The sequence below is a fragment of the Ursus americanus genome, chromosome 9 (assembly GCF_024610735.1).
Source record: "Ursus americanus isolate L20-20 chromosome 9, mUrsAme1.1.p, whole genome shotgun sequence".
Taxonomy (NCBI): domain Eukaryota; kingdom Metazoa; phylum Chordata; class Mammalia; order Carnivora; family Ursidae; genus Ursus; species Ursus americanus.
The window spans coordinates 76667270-76690477 of record NC_142135.1 but is presented as its reverse complement, the minus strand read 5'-3'; the positions used below and the strand labels follow the sequence as shown (position 1 = coordinate 76690477).

General features: G+C 33.9%; 1 protein-coding gene across 2 annotated transcripts in view; it reads left to right on the top strand.

Moving 5' to 3' along the window:
• SNTG1 (syntrophin gamma 1) overlaps positions 1-23208 on the top strand; it is a 296161-nt gene that overhangs the window by 69943 nt on the left and 203010 nt on the right. For both annotated transcript variants that reach the window (XM_045789165.1, XM_045789163.1), the window contains exon 7: positions 22384-22486. In XM_045789165.1, the coding sequence (XP_045645121.1) occupies positions 22384-22486 (103 nt within the window). The remainder of the gene's footprint in view (positions 1-22383; positions 22487-23208) is intronic.

Here is a 23208-nt window from a genome sequence, read left to right as displayed (position 1 = left end):
CATCTGGAGTTAAAGGAGATGTTTTTAATTTTTTCCCTTCCTGAAACTCTGTTTTATGACAATAAACACAGTCATTGGTAAATATTTTGAAAATGGAAAGCAGATTTTCATGTCAGTGGAACTCTCCTGGAGGTCTGAGAAAGCTGAAGCAAAAGCCGATGTCTAGCAAACATTCATATCACAAAAGTCAGATAGGAATCAAAGTGGACAGGGGTGTTCTAGCCAAGAGCAGGAGTTGAATATTTGGCTTCAGGCCCAGCAGAGGGCATAGGGGAGGTTCTGTGCTGCAATAAAGTGAGATAGATATTCTGAACAGCAAGTTTCTCTGCCTTTTCCCTTCTTTTAACTCTCAGAACACGGGCATCTAGGTGTTTTTTGGTTTTTGGTTTTGTTTTGTTTTTGTTCTTTTTTTGTTTTGTTTTGTTTTTTACCACGAAGAGAGGAGGTAAAATTTATAGTGAAATTTGATCTAAAAAGAATAACCCACAAATAATACATTTGGGCTCTTCCACTGCAGACTGAGTTTCCACCAGTAACTCCACAGTAGAGCCCAGTAATGGATAAACCATGCGTCCTCTACCCAAAGCTGTCAATTTGCTTTTCAGTGTCTCACTCTTAAATATTGACTGATACCAAAGGATCACCAATATTTGAAGGAAATTGTCCACATCAAGACAACAGCCAAAGCAGACAGAGAAAAGTAATTGAAGGAAACAAACAACACAACAGTTAAGGAAAAAAAGCGGGAGGAGTCAATACTATGATGTTTTCAGAGAGGTGGCAGAGGCTTATTATATACATTTTTTAAAAAGCCATCATTATATATAAAAGGAACATGTGGAGAAAAAAAGAAGATATTAAAACTTTGATACCAATATTGAAAAAAAAACATAGAATGTAGAGGAATTACAAAATAAAGTTGAGAAACTGGTCAAAATGGAATAAAATAACAAATAAGCAGGCAATGAGACAGAAAAGAATATTAGAGATATTCCATTCAGGAATCCTAACAATAGAATTTTCAGAAAGAAAATCATGGAATAAAGGGATCGATTATTATCTAAGGAATGTCACAAGAAAAGTATCTAGATTTAATGGTTTCTAATACACTCTCTAATAAAGGGAAGCAGGACCTCTAGGAGAAATGGCTGATTCTTGGACTGGCAGGAAATATACAAGATGATCCTGAAACATATTTTAGTGCCAAAAAAGAAGGAATGCTTAAAAAAAAAAAAAAAAGAAAGAAAGAAAGTCTGAGGGAGTATTTCAAAGCCACACTGAAACCAACTGAAAGAGCTCCCAAGGGCCAATGCTAGAACCGCTTGAGATGAAAGAAAGAAGAAAGAAAGAAAGAAAGAAAGAAAGAAAGAAAGAAAGAAAGAAAGAAGCATTGGCTTCTAATCCAAAGTACAAATAAATATCCACATGTCTACTGATCTATCAATATTATTGAATAAACAAACTAAGGTGTATAGACAAATCTCCAATGTAGCAGAATTTCAAAGAATGTAAGTAGACAACCCACCGTTGTGGAGGTGAAGCATATTCTGCACTGTTTAAGTGTGGGCTCTGTATGATGTACTTCTTCCAAAGAACACAGCATGGAAATAAAGCAAAAAAGTTACTTTATAGTGGAGAAACTTGACAAACTCTGTCTTAGCCAGGTGATCAAAGTTAATATTAGTGCTAAAAAAGTCATGTTGATGGTATGTACACTTTACATGATATGACAAGAATGCACTTTGCCTCTCTGGTCTTCCTACCAAACACACATAAACCAGTGTAATGGTAACCCGGTAAGGTTATTAAAAAAAGGAACCCTGGAAAATATTAGAGCCAAGGGGAGCCTAAGAAGACATACTACTAAATGCAGTGTGTGTTCTGGAAGGGATCTGGGAACAGGAAAAAAGCTATTAGGTAAAGACTAAGGAAATCTGAATAGAGTGTTATTCAGACTTTCATTAATAACAATGTATCAATATTGGTTTTATTAATCATCAGAAATGTATAATAATTCAAGATATTAACAATAAGGAAAACTGGGTTAGGGGTATATTACAACACTCAATACTATCTTTACAATTTTCTGTCAATCTAAAACTGTTCTAACATAAACAGTTTTTAAAAAATGAAATATGAGTAAATAAAAAATAAAAATAATAAAAATCAAATATGAAAAAAATAAAGTTTAAATTTTTCAATTGCAAAACTTACTGCAAAGTTACAATAATCAATGGTGTGATATTGGAATAAGCATACACAGATTAATGGAACACAATTAAATATCTAGGAATAAATGCAGCATGATTCATTGTAACAAAAGTGCCAAAGCAAATGATGCTGGGCCAGCTGAATACCCACATTATGTTTTCTCACACCATACACAAAAATTAACTAAAATTGATCATAGACTTAAGTGTAACAGTTGAGATTATAAAGCCCTCAGAAGAAAACAAAGCAATAAATCTTCACATCCTTAGAATTACTAGATAAGACAGCAAAAGCTGTGATCAAGTGATAAAGTTAAAATATCCATAAGCTGAACTTTATGAAAATCAAAAACTTTGAGCTTCAAAAGATATAATTAAGAAACTGAAGAGACAAGACTGGGAATAATATTTGCAAATTATATATTTGACTTGCAGCCAGAATGTATAAAATAAATAAACTCTCTGAAATAGATAAGTCAAGTAACCCAATTAATCAGTAATATAAAGGAATATCATAAGCACATAAAAAGATGTTCAATATCTTTAGTCATTAGGGAAATGCGAACTAAAAATAGTATTATGCCTAGCATCACACCAACATTCCCTATGGGGGTAATAGTCCAAGACAATTGGGAAATAAAATTGTGACTAGAATAACAAAAAATTAATAGAGGAAATATATGTTCCCTCACTCTATTCCCTGAAAAGTAGAATGTAAATCATGACTATGAGACTATGTTTTGTGATTGAAGTATGGTCAGGACTCCAGTACAACAGTGTAAATTTCTTCATGTCAGCCTTGGTAGAAACACCCTAATCAAGCCATCATTTTAAAATCACATTTTATGTATGCGTGTGGAGACCGTTTGTTCCTTTCTACCTGAACATGTTTCTGTACCCGTTGCTTCAATTCTGTGAACTGATAACCTTCCAATATGCTTATTTTCTGTGTGTTTAAAAATTATTATCTATTATGTACAACAAATGAACGGAATAGATAACAAGATACCACTATAAACCTATTATAACAGCACAATTCAAAAATCAATATGAAATGCTGGCAATGATGTGAAGCAACAGGAAGTCTCATTCAGTGCAGATGAAAATGCAAAATGATGAAACTACAATGGAATACAGTTTGACAGCTTGTTACAAAGCTAAACATTATCTTATACAATCCAGCATCCACACTCACAGGTATTTACCCAAGAAAAATGAAAACATATGTTCACACAAAAACATATACAGGAATTTTCAGTGAAGCTTTATTCATAATTACAAAAACTAGAGCCAATCAACATGCCCTTCAATATATGAATGGATAAACAAACTGTAGTACAACCATGAAATGGAATACTTTTCAGTGACAAAAAGTAATGATTGTTTCTACTGATGTACAGAAAACATTTGAAGGAATTCAACAGCCTTTTCTGACTAAAAAATAAACAACAACAACAATAAAAGACACTCAACAAACTGGGAATAGAGGTACATTACCTCTACATAACAAAGGCTCTCTATAAAAAGCCCAGAATTATCACACCTAGTAACACAAGATCAAAAGGCTTAAAGCTTTTTCCCTAGGTTGAGGAATAAGATAAGGAAGCTTACATCCACCATTCTTCTCAACCTAGGACTGAAAGTCTTATGCAGTGCGATTAGGCAAGAAAAAAAAAAGACATCCAAATTGGAAAGGGTGAAATAAAATTATCTTTTCACAGATGACATAATTTTAAATGTAGAAAATCCTTCCATTAAAAATATTAGAACTAATAAACACACCAAGGCAAATAATTGAAAATCAACACACAAAAATCAGTTGCATTTTTATACACTAAAATGAATAATCCACACAGAAATACAAACATTAAGAAAATAATTCCATCTATATTAACACCAAAAAGAAAAAAAAAATTTTTAAAAACTAAAGGCACGCCATAAGATATAGAGTCAATGATACTGTAATAGCATTTTTTGAAAGATTTTATTTATTTATTTGTTGGAGAGAGAGAGAACAAGCAGGGGGAGTGGCAGGCAGAATGAGAAGCAGGCTCCCCACTGAGCAAGGAGCCCACTGTGGGACTCGATCTCAGGACCCTGGGAGCCTGACCTGAGCTGAAGGCAGTCACTTAATAACTGAGCCACACAGGTGTCCCTGTAATAACATTTTATGGTGAGAGTTAGTAGGTAACTACACTTGTGGTGAATATGGTATAATATATAGAGAAGTTAAATCACTATGTTGTACACTTGAAACTAATGTAACATTATGTGTTAACTATACTCAAATAAAAACATTAAAAATAGATAAATAAAATAGTGCTGGACAATGGAAAAGCATAAGAAAAACATAGCACCAGATCCATAATCACTCAATACACCATAAGAAGCTTTAAATAGATTATTTTTAGAAAGAGAGGCAAAAGATTTGTACACTAAAGACTAAAAAAATGTTGCCAAAGGAAATTAAAGGAGAAACAAATAAGCGGAAAGACGTTCCACGTTCATGAATTGATTTAATTTTAAGATGTCAATAGCAAGCTGTAAGTCCAATGAAATTCCTGTCAAAATCCCAGTGACATTTTTTTTTTGCAGAAAAGGAAAATCCATCAGAAGACTCTGAATAGCTAAAACAAAATTGGAAGTCTCACACTTTCAAGACTTACTACAGACCTACATTAAACAAAATGATGTGGTACTGGCATAAAACCAGATATAAACAAATGGAATAGAATAGAGAGCCCAGAAATAAACCTTCATATATATGGTCAAATAATTTTTTAAACATACACCACAATTATTCAATAAAGTAAGGACAGTTTTTTTTAAACAATTGTTATTGGACCTTTCCCTTCCGCCATATACACAAATTAATTAAAAATGGATTAAATATCTTAATATAAGACCTAAAACTATAAAATTCCTAGTAGAAAAGAAGGAATTTTTTTTACATCCTTTACATAGGATTTGGCAATGACTTCTTGGCTATCACACCGAAAACCTAGGCATAGAAAGTAGAATGGTGGTTGCCATGGAGCACTGACTGGGAGAGGAAATGGGGTGTTATTTAATGATAATAGAGTTTCACTTTTACAAGATGCAAACCATCTAGAGATTTTTTGCACAAGAATATAAAGTATGTTTAATACTACTAAACTGTACACTTAAAAATGTTTAACACATTAAATTCCATGTGTATTTTACCATAATTAAAAATGTAAAAGAAAATCTAAAGATCACATAAAAATTCAGATTTGTGTCTTTTCCTGAAAGGTTAGCAGCTCTGGCAGCTCCAGGCCTACATACTTCCTCTGTTCGCCACAATTAACAGTCTTTCCATGTTGTCCATTTGCCTGTCTGGCTTGTCGTCACGTGAATGGCAACCCTGGAATGGCAAAATACCCAAGTTAGTGAGTGAGAATGTATCAATATTGGCTCATGACCTCTGAGAAATGATAGATATTAATATAAAATGTTAATAGTACGGAAAACTGGGTGTGGGCTATATAGGAATGCTTTGTACTACCTTTTCAACTTTCTTTAAGCCTAAAACTGTTCTAACATAAAAAGTTTATTAAAAAAAAAACTGAATCAAATGGTACTTAAAATGAGTTCATGTTTTTTCTTTTCTTTGACTGTTTTTTATTTTTTTTCTCTCTCCTGTCGAGAATGTAAACTCCTTGGGAGTGAGAATTGTTTCTTTTTTATTCAGTGCTTTGTGTCCTGACACAATGCAGGTGATCAATAAATATATAGTGAATGAAATATTGAAACACCATCTCCACGTCAAAGTAGGCTGTTGCACCAAGAAGTAATTTTCCTCCTCTCTTCCAGATCTTGTTTCTTTCTTCTTTTCTCACTCTTTCCAAATAATTCCCACAGATCTTTACTCAATTGTTTGTCACAACAGTTCCTTTGCCAGCTTAAGAAAGGAAGCTTTATACATCAGCGTTTGGACTACTGGCTTTAAAATATGTCTTCACTTTTCCCACAAAGAACCGTGGGATTACAAATGAAACAACAGAATCTGGATCTCCACCCACCATTTGAAAACCTTCCTTTGAATAATTCTTTGGACTCTAAGTCATTCTTAATACATTTCTACATTTGATTGCTCTGGGATTTAATCTGGTGACTTTCTTTAATTATAGGTGTTTGGATTTCTATTTATCTGTTTCCGGGTTCCAATGATAAATTTCTAAATAACAAACAAAATGTAAAAAGACTTAATTTAAAATTCTTATTTGCCTTGGAAAGTTGATGGTTATTATCAGCCATTTCATTCTTCTAACTACTACTTGATGTTTTTTGTTTTGTTTGTGTTTGTTTTTTCAATTTCAGGATTTCTGGGATAACTCCTTTCTCTTTCTATAAAATGTAAATTATGTCCGTTGGAAGTATTTTGAAATTTTGCCTTCCTTGTCTTTCTCAGAGTTTAGTAGTGTGTCTGTATGGCTGAAACTACCTTTGGTTTTTTGGGGGATCCATCCTATTTCAAACAGCTATGTTACTTATATGGTAAAGACTTCCTGGAGTTTGTCTTGTGGCTTTTAAGGCAAGAAAATGAATGGGTGTGTATGGTCAGATATACTTCTAAGTGTATTTCACTTGAGTCCCCTCTATTTATTGGTTAAAATTTTTAATAAATTATTCCCATTATAGAAATACATAGAAGTTCTATAATAAAACATTTATATGAAATTCCTCTTATTTCAATTAATCTAAATAATTTTCTAGTAATGTGAGTTAACATTTATTAAATAGCTATGGTACCAAGCTCTTGTCTAAGCATTCTGCTTGTACCAAAACGCTTAATCTTCATAAATTTGTTAGATAGGTATGACTACTATCATTATTTCACAGATGAGAAATAGGCATCACAGGGAAGTTTAATCAATTGCAGGGTTATACAGTTGGCAAATTGTGGAAAAAGAATTCAAACTAATAGAGTCTAGCTCCAGAGTTCAAATCTTAACAAGGGCATGCCATTTACAGTAAATAGTTTGGGGATGGTTTTGTTATAATAATTTCTTCTGAAAATGTAATGAGAATTAAAGTTCTTGGTTGCTTTTTATTTTATTTTTTGTTGTTTTTGCTGTCCTTGGGTTGTTTGTTTGTTTGTTTGTTTGTTTGTTTCATTCAGGAATGTTATAGGGCTTGGGTATTAAGGAAATCTCCTGATTCAGGTTTCTATCCTGAATGAGACTCTCATCTGGTGCCAACTGCTGAGTGTTTTTAAGTACTCCAGATCTGAAGTTTGTTGTGTTAATAAAAAAATTCTTTGTATTCTGCATCATTTGAAATGGATTTCCGAATGCTCATTTAAGGGGTGGAATTCTTGTTTGTTTGCTTATTTGTTTTGCCCATTCAACATTCCTCCACCTACTAAATGTCCCTGATGATTCATTTAGCAAACATCTGCAGAGAACTTGCTTTCACTTGGCATAAGATTTGTACATCCTGGCTTCATTGGAACTCGTGGAGAGACCTTCCCTCTGTTTTCAGAGTCCTATCTTGAGTGTAGTACAAGTGTGGCTCCGGGGCCCAACCAACATCACCCCCTTCAGTTGTCCCCTGTATCAGGCTGGCTGTGGGTTTCTGCAAAAGCTAGTTTACACGTTGCCTCATTCCTCTGTTGAGATTTTCCCCCCAAATCCTTGATTAAATTCCCCTCTTCAAAATGCTTAAAATAGTGTCTGTTGACTGGACCCTGACAATTGCAGATATTTAATTATATTTCAAGTTTTCCTGGGGTCTTAATGAATGCTGTTGTATTTTTCTCCTTAGAAGTTCAATAGATGTTTGTTGATTAGGGTAATAAATTGGATGAGAAAAGGTTATAAAAACAGATTATTAACTATGGAGGAGAAAAAATAATAAGACCTTAATCTAACTGAGGAAAGAACATTTCTGGCTAGAACTACATGTCAAATGTCTTGAAATATAATACTCATAATTTTGTTTTAACTGTTAAGACTTAACAACACAAACTCTTCACACACACACACACACACACACACACACACACACACACACTTAAGCTCACTCTGATAGTAAAGGGTAAGGTTTGCTTTGGAAAATATTATTGTCTTCTTCCTTGAGATCTTTTTTAACATGAGCAAATTTAACTTTTTAGGCAACCCTTAGTCTGGTGTGTGCAGTCACCCTTGGGATGGATATAGCTACTTTCAGTTCACTGACTTGAGAGATCTTGAAATATATAGGAATGAAATATATCTAAATCCATTTCAGTAGTTGGAACTGTAATGCATGGTTTACTTAAACTTATTTACTACTTACCTGGGAAGCAACTCAGGCGAATTAGTACATTTCTGACATAAAACATCATAAAAAACCCGCAAAAATAAATGGAAACAAACATCCAGTTAGCATTAAAATAATTAAATGATATGCTCTTTTGGCATGAAAATGTTAATAGCATAAAGCTTCCAGAAAACATTTATACTCTCAATAATGTTCTTTTCACACTGATTGTATGTTGAAGACTTGGTCAAAGACATTTTACATTCTTTACAAAATTATATTTTGATGATCAGTTATAGAATATTTTATATGGTCTAAAAACATTAGTAAAATATTTTTACTTTCGCAACATAAATCAGCCTATATTTAGCAATATAAAATATTTCATCAAAAAAATTGAAAGGTTGTGAAAATGAGAGAATACACAGCTGTTTCAAAAGTGATGTAGTTCAAATATTATGTGAGAGGCACAAAACTGTAATTGCTATTACTTTTATTAACAAACAAGCATTGAAAATCCAATATACACATAGAATTAAAAAATCCTAGATAAAAAATATCACACTAGAAACCGTTTCTTCCTGTAAATGGTTTATAGTTTAATATGACAGCACTCACAGAACAGAGCAGTAGCAGTTTAAAGGCATACAATATAACATACACAACATACAATGCGATGTTTATATACAACATACAATATAAGATATTATATATAACATACAACACAGGGTATTCTATACAACAGACAACGTAAGGTTTTATATACAACATACAACACAAGGTATTATCAGATGCTAGTGATAGACAATTTATAACATGCTTTATTTTGAAATGTTTACATTCTTTTCCTATAATTATTCATGCTTCATTTATTCAAGGAATGTGAAGTATTATACTTATTGGGTAGCAAATAATTATGACCACATCAAATGAAATTCAAGAACGTTACTCTTTTTCTGTGTTAAAAGTCATTGAGATTAATATAAAGGATAAGACGCCTGCACTTTGTTTTCCATTTTGTTACTCTGGGCTTCATGAGAGAAATCACAGTATCTCTATGAGATTTTTTCTAACCAGCAATTGAAATAAAGTTATATATCTCCTAGTTACATCAAAGAGAGTTCAATGATTGGTTTTGAAAATGTCTAAGAATTCCTGTGGAATTTCTTTCACAAAGCAGCATCAAAGAGAAGGTATGCTTTATTATTCTTAATGCTTTCCTTTACAATGCAATATTTGTTGCTGTTAATTCATTTTGTGCTTTCTGCACAGTAATGAAAGCGAGATGGTTGGTTCCAGGGGTGAACAGAATCAGTGCTGGTCCTGAATTTTTCAGCCCTGCATGCCGTGTGTTATGGACACATTTATTGAGTCTCCAGTTTATGAAGCTAAGATAGAAATCGAGTCAGCAGTGTTGTTGTAGCGATTTCCCAGTCCAGTGATCTGACAAATTGTTGCCCCAATCAATCTGTCAACATGTCTTTCCCATGCTTCCTCTTTCCTCTCACTAGGTTGTAGTTGTGGAGCAACTCTGTCTGGGGGTATTGCTGTCCCAGGTTGCTATGGAGACAGAGCAATAATAGATATGGAAGTAAAAGCAGCTTTTCCCCCTCCTCTTATTACTGACAAATGTAAACCCTTATTCTACTTGGGACTTCACATATAACTAAAGCAGGTGGAATGAGAATGAAGGAATATCAAAGACATATGGGTCTACTGTCTTTAATACTCCTGCTGGGAAGGGAGCCCAGCTTCACTTATTCTCACCTACATACCACCTGCTTTTCAAAGGAAATGTTTGTGAGAATTATAATCAGTAGTTTTCTCTAATGCTGTTTCATCTGAAGGTACTATTTGTGAGCTCACATAACCTCAACGAACATTCATTCTTCTTAAAATCTCTAATGGAACATGAACCATTTCAGTTTTGTGTCTCAAATGAATAGCTTATAGAGTTCTGAAATCGGCATTCATTTACTTCAATTCATTTAAGTAGATAAAGCTTAAATTCCTTGTTACTAAGCCATTTCTATGAGGCCACACAATGATTCCGGATGGCCTCTGACAAAACAGCAGTTTTAGGAATTTGAGGGGGCCTAATATGCTGGCACCAAACTATGTTTAACAAATTGTCATTGATGTGTTGACCTCTTTCCTGGCAGTTCCTTAGGACTGAGACCATGACTCATGTAGTTTGGAGAGAAATGAGAATAGCAGTGAAGTGTGAGCCTGACACGGAGCGCGTGAATGCAGAGAGACTTCCCAGGGTTGTTTCCTTGTTTTTGTCATTCAGGTACCAGTGGCCAGAGTGTGTTTAGAGACTCTATTGGAAAAGAAGTAGGGTTCACAGTAGAAAAGTAGACTAGAGAGAAGTTTGAGATGACAAAAGAGAAAGGCAATACGTTTATAATTTTGCTAAAGGTCATTCTTATATATTCTCAGTAATACAAATGTAAGAAAGATGGGGACATGCATGGCTCCCAAGCAAAGTACATGCATCTCGTAAAGTGCACGCATCCTGTACAATTGGATAGGTATCTTAATGGCTTTTACAACTGTGGTATCTCCATTTTTGTGCATGATAGAGTTCTTTGAAGACTGAAATTTGAAGTAATTGTTAAGTAATAGAAGAAATGTATTTTTTCTTCATGCATTTAGCAACATATAAGGGCAGATTATTTTTCCTTACTTATTGAATATATTATTTTTGAAGCATACACATCTATTTTCTAGTATTTGAAATTACCAGACACCCAAAGAAACCACTGGTTTCCCATAGCAGTACAGCTGTGTTTCTCCCTGTGCAAACTTCAGTTACCAAGGAAATGCAGCACAGCTTACTCTGGTGGCCCCAACAATGCTGCTAATGGTATCAGAGTGTTTACACTGTACTCAGTGTGCATCACAGGGGGATGGCATTTAAAATTTAGAATAACATATTTAAATGACTCACGCAGTAGCCTGAAATGACAGTGTATGGCAGAAAACAGTACAAGCATTTGTAAAATATTTACTTCTTAGTTCTATGTTGTGCAAATGTGATAATACGCATAAACAAATACTTAGGAGCTGTATGCTGCAGCTGCAAATCTAATGTGGGTGTGATAACATTTAGCTTTGTTTTTCAGATTTTAACAATCATTTTGTGTGAGATAATTTTATGCAGAATTCTATAAAAATTAGGAAAAGCATTATGATTTCTGTTTTCCTTCAAGAATTTGACTTAAATCTGGAACACTATTTACAAACTAAAGCTTCATGTAGCCGTGGCTTTAATATGAATTTAGAATAAATATGTGCATTAGACATTGCAATCTAATATGATTGTAAAATATTGTCATCTTCATGAGATTTTATTTTATACACTCTTAACTTTCTTAGATAAATATGGAGATGTTCTGTACCTCTCTATTCTGCCTCAAATATATTATAACCATGTATAAGAAATAAGTTGGGACGCCCGGGTGGCTCAGCCAGGTAAACGTCTGCCTTTGGCTCAGGTCATGATCCCGAGGTCCTGGGATCTAGTCCCACGTCTGACTCCTTGCTCAGTAGGGAGCCTGCTTCTCCCTCTGCCTGCCCCTCCCCCTGTTTGTGCTCTCTCTCTCTCTCTCTCTCTCTCTGTGTCAAATAAATAAATAAATCTTAAAAAAAAAAGAAAGAAGTTACAAGATTTTCATCTGTAAAAGGTGTCTTTTTTTGCCTTCCCTCAAGATTTGAACTGAATATACTTTATTAATGTGCGGTGACTGCGTTTTATAAATATACTTTCCATCATTGAAAGAAGGTGGGGAGCTGTTCAAACATAAAGGTCTGATTTAAATATTTTCGGGCCTCAGTAAACAGTTGATTAGATTTGGTTTGGTGACTGAATTTTTGCTCATATGATGAAGTCAGTGATGATCTCTGAGGTATGACCAGTGCCAAAACTGGTGGCAAAACTTCTGAGACCTCCGCATTGTGAGGGCAAACATGGCACTGGTTCTTGTTTGTTCTTGTTATGCTGAGGAATGAGAAGAGTGTGCAAAACTTCGATGATTTCCATATCATTAGCAGAGAGGCTAGAAAAACATCCTGTGATGCCTAGTTGCTAAGTAGATTTGGGTTTGAGTAATTTACATGTGGTGTTTACTTTTAAAAACTTTCCTTGTAACCTTTTTTCCCCTTTTAATTTATTGTGAATATTTGTCTTCTCACTAGTTGGATCATTTGTGGGACTAAAGTTTGTTACCCTCATTCAACACTGCAGATTCTGTACTGCAAAGTACGGTGGTTTGAATATGGCAGACACTTGATGTATGTGTTTTGCATTGATTTAAACTCTATACTAATTAGTCCCAAAAGGAAAATATGCAGAAGTAATTTACACAAACGCAGTCCTACCAATTTAGGGAGAATCTACTTTCTCCATTTTATCCTGTCTCCTAGTACCCGAGGAGAATGTGTCTTCTATCTGTGTCTTTCTCAGAACTAGGGGCAGTGTAAAGGGACTCTGGATATAAGGGGTATGTGAAACCTGAGACGTTGTGATTATCATCTTAAAATCACTATGAAAGTCAAATATGCTCTTTAAATAATTATTTAAGATTTGCCATTAACCTCTTAACCTTTGGAAAAAGGCCCAGTGGAAAAAATGGAGAACTCATTTTACTTGTCAGTCTGTCATATATTAGCTGATATATTTGAGCAAGTCACTTAACTTTGAAATGTTTTCAAATTCTCATTTGTAAAATTAAAGGTAATAACTTTTGTCTTGTTTCCTTCACAGGCTTAATTTTACAAATCTACAGCTGTAACGTAACTTGTACACTTGGTGACATGTTATTCATTTACAATACTGTGGATTATTAAACATACAACTGAATGTTAAAACAAATTAACAAATCAAAGTAATCTATTAGTCAGATAATGTGGGCCAATATTCAGTAGAAACAGTATTGTCATATTGAGTTATTGCTGGGATATTTTAACAGCGTTGCATTAGGTTGTGCTGTCATCTCTGAAAATGTAGTGTTTAAAGAACCATTGATGTGTGTATCAGTTAATTAGGAATGACAGTGATGTTCAGGACAGGATGCATGGTTCTCCAGCTATCATGCAGCCAGCTCTTAGCCCATGAATCTAGTTTTGCTTCTGTGTCTAATGAGATGCAATATTCAAGCTAATTATTCTTTGTGCTTTCGTCCAGCACAAGAATGAAATGATGAATTTGAAAACTGTTTTCCCCTGTTTCTTGGTCTTTTTCTTTTTTTAAAGATTTTATTTATTTATTTGACAGAGAAAGAGACAGCCAGCGAGAGAGGGTGTTGGTCTTAGCGGATATATAAACCTTTGAAGTTTCCTTCTGAGATCTTCCAAAGAATGTCATGGGTTAAATAAACAGTGGCCCTATATAGGACTTACTTACAGAAATTACAACCAAGCAAACATACGAGCAGACAAAACAAAACAAAACAAAAACAAAAACAAAAAAACAGTTGTCTCCATATGTATTTGAAAGAAGTGACTAACTCAGCTGAATTTAAAGAACAGAAAAAAGTGCTGCAAAATTTACCTTTATATACATTGCTATCCATCTATCTATAGCTTTACAAACATAGCTGTCTCCTCTATGTTCTGGGTTTGTAGCAGAGTTTAACATGTTCTTTTCACCCCTAAATTTTACATGGAATCCTACATATACTTTCTTACGACATTATTTTCGTAGTAGTATTTACATTTAACTCTTTAATTCATTAAAATTTATTGTTAGTATATTGTTTAAAATCATGTCCTGTCTTATTTTCTTCTGAAAGGATACCCAGATGTGTTTGTACCATTTATTATAACCAATATTTTAAACACTAGATTTAAAAAAAAGTCTGTTGTATATTAAAAGTTCCAAGTACATTAAGATCTATTTTGTGGTTTTTATCCATATCTACTGATTAGTCTATTTGTATATCAATAACATACTGATTTGATTAAATAACTTAATAACATATTCAGACATGGATAACTCAATTCCTCCCAACCTCTGCTGCTATTCTTTAAGCCTAAAGTATTTTTGGATGTTCTGGAGAATGTTGACTTAATGTTCGTATAGAAAATTTCACCAAGTATATGGTATATCCTTGCAAGGCTTTAGATTTTGATTTCTGTTCTTCAATAAAATATACAATTTACTTTAAAGCAATCTATGCTTTGAAAAATCTAAGGTCTTTATAGTTTTTTTTACCCCGGATTTTTAATATTTTTTCTTGGTGTTAATTGCTAACATAGGAAGAGGATATTTTACATTATAGTGATCTTCTATGAAGCTACCTCAACAGATTATCTTTTAAATTCCAATCAGTGTTTTAGTGGAGAATTTTTTAAGTATACAATTATATTTTTAATAATGAGTTAATTTTATTTTCTTAATATTTATAAAATTTTATTTTCTAATTTTACTGTATATGCTAGAACTCATAACATATTTTTGAAAAATAATGGAGATAGGGGCCATCTTTATCTAGTACCTGTTTAATTAACATGGTATCATTGTTTTAACATTTAGGATAATTTTTGTTGCTTTTTAAAATGACTTTATTAAGTTTAATCACCAAAAATTATTTAATGAAGACTTTTTATGGGATAGGTACTGTGCCAGACTCTCTGAATAGACCTGTGAACAAGACATAGCCTGCTGTCCTTGCATAGCACACATTTTCATGATGCAGAGATAGAAGAATATTAGACATAATATGTCAGCACAGTATGGGGTAAGTAGGAATGTGCTAATAGGTATGTAAAATGACAGAACAGGGAAATGAGGACAGAGGTATGTGGAGAGCTATAATTTTAAATAGGTTGATGAAGATATGACTCATTAGGATGATTTTTAAGGTAAGAGTAGAGGAGGTAAGGATGTTAGCCATGCAAATATTTAGGGAGAGACCATGCTGGGCTCAGGGGACGGCCAGGCATATTTAAGAAATATCATGGATATTCTTCTATTCCCATTTTTTCTTAGAGTTTTTATTAGAAATTACAGCTCAATTTGACCAATTGTCCTTTCAGACTCTAATGGAGAGCATAAAATTCTCTTTCTCTCTAATCTGTTATCTATGTGTATTAATAGATAGATTATGTATGTTTAACTTGTTGATGAAATTAATTACAATGATAATAACTTCTTGATATTTATCCAGGTTTGTTTTGAAATAAAGCCTACTTGGTCATAGTACAATATAGTATCCTACTAGTCAATATATGAATAGTATATTTAAATTATTATAACTATATTTATATTAACAGTGGCCTTTTGTTTCCTTTCTTCCTATGTCAGCCCTTATTATTCATTTTCATTTTAGTTTGATTTAGTGACATGAATTGAAAAGGCTTCAATAATTTTATGCTGGAATAATTTCTTCTTTAAGAATTAGATAAAACTTAGTTTTGAACCCATCTGTTCCTGATGCCTTTGTGAAGTAAAGCTTTCATGAATTTTACAATTTAATTAAGCCAGCTTAATAGAACATAAACTAGGCAATTGGCCATATAACAATAAGAAGACAAAGTAAAATATTGCTTGAATTATTGAAGAAATCATCTTGGAATTAAAATAAATGCTATAATAACATTTCTATAACCACAGGAACAAGGTAACAATGTATTCTGCTTGTTAAGTTAAAGTTGGATTCATCTAGCATTTGCCTTTCACCCACTTTTGTTACATAGAATCTTGTTCTAATGGAGTCTTTGAAAGTGATGGAATTATTTTTAGTCATAGCTTTAAATATTCCAGGAAAATTTGCAGAAGTGTTTCAACATTCGTGCCTCACTAAATAGTCCTTTTGCATATTGAAATTCATCAATATTATTATTACATCCTGATTATCAGCACTTAAATTTATTATTCAAACTTCATTCTTGATTGTAATATTTACCAAAATCCAAAAATTACTGCATATTTGAACACTATTTTAGGCTGAAACTTTAAGAATTCAGAAATATTAAAATTTTAGTAGTTTTTTTTAAACGTATAACCAGATATATATTTGTGCTATGACTTTTCATTTTAAAACAGCATAAAATTTGGACTAGAAATGCCTGTAGAAAGGCTCCTATTGTACTCCTTTATATATGTGGAGTGTTTTTCATAAATTAAAATGCAGGAAAGATGAAAAAAATGAGTGAATGCATCCTCAGAAATGTCTCATTACCTTTCTGGAGCTGGTTTATCCATGATAATTCTCATCTCCATGTCCTAGTCCATCTATTCCTGGATCTCCCAGCACTGTTCTGTATCCCCTGGTCATAGTAATACAAGGTGAGAGATGACAGTTTTAAACCATCCCAAATCCTTTTCTTCTTTTGCATTGCTTCTTCCAAATTCTAAATTATAGTTGAGATCTCACAGTTGGTTCACCCACTACTTTCTTTTTTTTTTTTTTTAAAGTTTTTATTTATTTATTTGACAGAGATAGAGACAGCCAGTGAGAGAGGGAACACAAGCAGGGGGAGTGAGAGAGGAAGAGCAGGCTCACAGCGGAGGAGCCTGATGTGGGGCTCAATCCCATAACGCCGGGATCACGCCCTGAGCCGAAGGCAGACGCTTAACCGCTGTGCCACCCAGGCGCCCCCACCCACTACTTTCAATGGTCATGTGATATGATCTTCCTAGATATAGTTCTATACCTTGTATATATCCAGTTGGATAATCTCTGCTGTTTCATCTGATTTACTACCAACCCAATAGCATCAATTCTTATCACTATTGTAGACTCCTTCCTTGGTTGAATGTTTCGCACTTAAAAAGGCTCTATCTCCTGCCCTGGAAACCAGCAGCCACTGTGACCCCAGGTGTAATCTGTAGGTGTGAATGTATTCACCTGCATTCACACTATAGAGAGGGTAGTGTGCTCTCTCCTCGGTCACTCTGTAGATTCCTCTGAAATCTGAATGTGAAAGCAGGTGCACAGGGCCAGACAACCCTCTAACCCCATTTAGGAAAGCTCGTAAAGTACATTTTCCTCTCAAACTTTTACTGTATAATACAAGTAATAAGTCAAGTTGTTCCCCACAATTAGTATAAACAAAAAGTGATTACATAATAATATAATAAAGAAGTGATTTGTTTATTCTGTGTCAACATGTAATTACTATGTTAACACGAGCAGTAAAGCATGTGATTGTATATAGTGTAAGCCTAGTTGTTTTGTCTGTAAAACACCCTGTTTAAAACCATCCCTCAAAGGCATGTTTAATTTCCTTTTCAGCCAGGAGTCAGGGCTTTAAGAAAATGATTTACTGCACTTAACAATATATTAAGAGAGATGAGTCAAATGTTAATGTGAAATTCTAGGTAACCGTTTTCCATCACTGTCATCAGCGAGCGGCAATACTTACCTTACTCTCTGGTGATCCGAATCTTGTTTGGTTGTTCAGCATCATGCTAGGCTAGTGGCTATGATACCCACAAACTTTCTTACTGCCCTTCTTGCCACTGAAGATGTGTGTGGTGTGTGTTTGTGTGTATGTGGGTGTGTGTTTCCTGATGTGTGTGCTTACAGTATGCCCAGGCAAAGCAGAAGTCCCTCTTTTCATCAGTTAAACACAATCCCCAAGGTTGAAGAGGAGACAGGGATGTATAGGCAGACCACGGAGGATTTTTAGGGCAGTTAAAATACTCTATATCGTACAATAATGATGAATACATATCATTACATATTTGCCCAAACCCAGAGAATATGCAAGACCAAGAGTGAACCCTCAGGTACACAATCGACTCTGGGTGATAATGATGTGTCAATACCCGTTCATCATTTGTAACAAGTGTGCCCTTCTGATGGAGGGTGGATGTTGATGACCAGAAGGCTGTGCACCTGGGGGGCAGGGACAATATGGGAAATCTTTGTGTTTTCCCCCAAAGTTTCGCTGTGAACCTAAAACTACTCTATAAAAATAAAGTCTTCAAAAAACAAAGATATGAAACAGTTCCCAGCCGTGGACATTCTTGACTTCATATACCAGAGCAGTGGCAGATAAATTCCTCTTTAAAATCTCATATTAGATAGAATATCCTCCAAGGGGAAGGAGAGAAGGGTGAAGAAGGCAAAATGATTTTATGAAGTTTCCCTTCTAAAAGGTGAGTGGAACTCAAAAACATTCAGTTCATGAGCTGAGTTGTTAGGTTTGTCATGGTTTAATATAATAAACCTATAAATATCTTTTTTAATTCCTCCCCCTTTTCCTTTTTATTGATTGTCATACTTTACCTATCTCTCACCTTTTGCTTATATACACACCCAAGGCAATATGATGGAATAACCGTGATAATCCATTATTGGATCAAAATGCACATTTGATTTGCATTATAAAATGTGAATGAAAATGAAAGAGACAGCTAGATTTATTGGTGCAGATTTCTGATTTTGCAGGAAAATGACATCCATCATTACTCATGATGTAGAACCTATATTTTCCAACCTGACAGTATCAGGCTGATGAAATATGCATTCAAAGCATAGTAGCAAAGCTGAGAAAAAATTTAAAAACACATTATCTCAATCCTGTTCACTGAAAAACTGAATATTCTTGCATTTATTAAGAAATGTGTATGTGTCAAAGACTTGAACTTGTGATTGCCCAGAAAGATAACCATTATTGACCTTTTATTAAAAATGAAACTAAGTTATCTCCCTAGGGTGAGATTTTACAATTAAAAATTATTTTTTTATGTTTCTCATTTATATTTGAATAAAAATTTCAAGACTGAAGTACACATGTAAAGCAGTTGTCCATCACCTATTTCTGAGGCAACAGTATTTAACTTATACATGTTTATTCTCATATTTACTCTTATGATGCTCATACTGTTCTTTATTATTTAATGGTAGAAATTATTTGCTGTACATTTACTATAGAATATAAGTATTGACCTATTGTGTTCCACCATCCCCTATATTTTTCTGACTCATGAACTCTCAATACAATCATATAATGATTGTATCAGTGTTAAGTGTCAATGCAAAACATAAGCCAAGTTCATAAGTTCATACTAAGCCAAAAACTGAATAAAAAAAAAAAGACATTGGGACCTTGAATAGGATTGTCTGGCATCTGTAGAAAAGTAGGAGGGAATTGATATCTTTACAGTATTATATCTAGTGATCCATGACATAGCATATTCTTTCATTATTTAAAAATTAATGTTGTATTTGTTGATAATGAATCAAAACCAGTTGACCTTTGTATTGTTAAAAAACAAAATTTAAACAAGTGAATTTGAAAAACTAATTTACTTTCTTAAGTCATTTATGAATCAGACAACATCCCATCTAACAAGTAGAAAGGAGCTCCAAGGTTTTGCACAAAATGGAAGGATTTTTATAGGCAGACATGGGGAGGGACTAATTAGTCAAAAAAAAAAAAAAGAGAAAGTATTGTTTGAGGCAAGGTCACCTTCCCTTAGGAGGAAGGGCAGGGGGCCTTAGTAGATGGATTACCTCATCTTTCTTTGGGGGATGGAGAGGGCCCATGTGAAAGATCACCTCTTTGGTGCTGACCAGAAAACTGACTATTTAAGACTACATTTCTGGAAGAGCTTGAAACTGCAATTAGATTAAGTATTAAGTTCTGGTTTGGTGATAGCCTAATATATATGGCTCCATTTTGGGCCTTTGGTTTTCTTTCTAGCAGCGTATTACTTTGCATCTATACTATTTCATGCTTAGCTCTCCTAGTAACTCAACTGTTATTCCACGCTGAACTCTCTTAGTAACTCAACTGCTAATGTCTCATGTCTACGGATTCCCAAGGATTTTCTATGCTCAAAATTATCTTCTCTCTGAATAATGGCAGCTTCATTTCTTCTTTCAATTCTTGTGCATTTTATTAGCTCTTTTCTTGCCTTATTGCAGTAAGACCCGAAGAAAGATTAAGGGAAACAAGATAGTGGACATTTTTGTCTCGTTTCTATCTCAGAGAGAAATGCCTCAATAAATCACCATTAACAATGACATTTCTTAAAGAAATTTCTATATCCTCTTTATAATATGAAGATACTCTTTTGTATACTCTGTTTTCTATGAATTTGTCAAATGTATTTTATTAAATTCTTCTTTGCATCTATTTAAATGATTATATATTTTTTTATTTTTAAACTTTTTTTCTACTTGTAATGTGATGAAATATTATTTTTTTCCTGCATGTGAGTGGGTGAATTTTATTGTTCTGTACTCAAATTTACTGATTCTCATATCTGTCACCTTCACTGTATTATTGAGCAAATCCAATAAGATTTTTTTTAAATTTATGTTAATGCTGTTTTTAGTTCTATAGTTTTCATTTGGTTCTTTTTCACAATTTGTATTTCTTTGCTGAGATTTTGTAATTTTTCATTTGATTCAAGAGAATTTGTAATTTCTTGCTGACATATTTTTATTAAGGTGGCTTTAAAATCCTTGTCAGATAATACCAGTTTGTAATTCATCTAGTTGAAGTTAGCTATCTTTTCTCATTCAAATTGTGATTTTCCTGGTTCTTAGTGAGACCTGCTGTTTTATTGTATCCTAGCCACTTTGCTTATTATGTTGAGCCTGTGGTTCTTATGTAAGACTTTTATTTTTTCTTTTTAGCAGGAAATCACTCTATTTATCATACAGGTCCTAGCCTAATTTTGTGGGCTGCGGTTCCATTGACAATATACTTTTTAGAACCTGTTTGGCTTCTTTGGTCTAACTGATTTCCCACTGTTCCCTTGCTGATGCTGTTTGAGGAGGTGGAAGGAGCTTTCTCAGGCTGGGCCCCCTGGTGCCACTAAGTGGACAAAGGGACTCTTTACCCACCAGTGGATAGAAATCCCTCTGTTTGGTGGGAGCATCTAAAACACCTGGCCTCTCTGCTGTTCCTTCAGTCCTGGGATCTCTAACAAATTCTTTTCTCTTTCTACCTCTCAGAGTTCGACTTGCATTTCAGTTGTCTCTTGCAGGCTTTTGAATGTTTATAGTTACTGAGGGGGAACAGGGAAAGATGAAGCCATGCCATCTTCTCCAGACCAGAAGTCATTCTAAATCATTTTGATAGCCAATTCTCTAATGACGGGAGGTAGAGCATTTTTTCTATATGTTTAATCACAAGCTGTGTTCCCATGTTTATTAACTGTTTCTTCACTAATTAGTCATAATTATCCTCTTAGTTGATGTGAGATTTCAAAATTATAAATATACCTATATCTTTTCTAGGTATGTTTGCTATAGATAACTCCTCAGCATCTTGAACTTCTTTTAGTATTTCTGAAATTTGTCTTGATATGATTTTTGAAGAAATTGACATTATTTAAGTGGTAGAACAAGACCTATTATTCTATAATTTAAAAAGTGTTGAGAGTTGATGATAACAGTCTCCACCATTATTCCAAGTTTGTAGGGAAAGGAAAATAAAATAAGCAATGATGTAACAGGAAAATAATACCTATTTATATTTTGCGAAAGTGCTTGACTGAATTGGGCCAAATTTGTTTAATTTGAATAGCTCGTTCATCAACATCTGCAGGGTCATTTATTTTTGTATCTTCAAGTGGTGTAGAATAGAGGTTCAATAAATATTATTAAATTAATGACACAGTGGCTTGAGCACTACATCGTTCTGTGGATGCCATAATCTCTTATATTGCCTAATATATACCATATATAAATATAGATGGAAGATGATGACATTGTAAGTGAACAGGGGACCACCAAATGTTGGGAAGAAGAAGAACATGATGGCTGTATTCCTACAATGTTACATAATTCATTCCTCCTATCTTTAATAAAATGTTTCTGACCACTATGGGACAAAGAGAGGTAGAAAAGACAACAAATCATTTCAAGGTTTTGCAATAATATAAAATACTTCGTGACCATACCGATAACAGTATCATTTTCATTCTGTTTTATTTTAGGTTCAGGTGCTTCGGAACGCTGGAGAAGAAGTGACCCTAACAGTGTCATTTTTAAAAAGAGCACCTGCTTTCCTCAAACTCCCACTGAATGAAGATTGTTCATGTAAGCATTTATGAAGAATAGGTAAAAAGCTCACATCATCATATTTATTTTCTAAACCATTATTTCCTGACACTAATTGGTAATTTTTTTAAAGTTGGGATTTCTGCTTGAATACAAATATTTTTATATCACAAAGCATTCTATGAATGCTTATGCAAAGGGAGCAGATGTTATTTTTGTTTCAGAATGTATTCAGCACATTTACACTTATTTGCTAACCTATAATTAATTGGAGACACATTATTTATTGTAAAAATAGTGTCATCAACTATATACATTTTATATGTCTATTATATTCCATTCATAATACTTGATTAATATATTTTCTCTAACTTGTAGAATTATATACTCTTATTTGGCTACTAGACTTGCTAAACAAGCGTTTATACTTAAGTCATCCTGATGAAGCTAGGGAGATTGAAGGTAGCACCAGTCGATGTGGAAACTCATAAGAATTACTAAAACAATCTCTGTACAATTTGTACATTAAGAAATAAAATATCATCTAACATTTTTGCCAAAAATCAAAGAAGAATATATCTTTGAGGGGTGCCTGGGTGGCTCAGTCGTTAAGCGTCTGCCTTTGGCTCAGGGCGTGATCCCAGCGTTCTGGGATCGAGCCCCACATCAGGTTCCTCCACTGGGAGCCTGCTTCTTCCTCTCCCACTCCCCCTGCTTGTATTCCCTCTCTCACTGGTTGTCTATCTCTGTCAAATATGTAA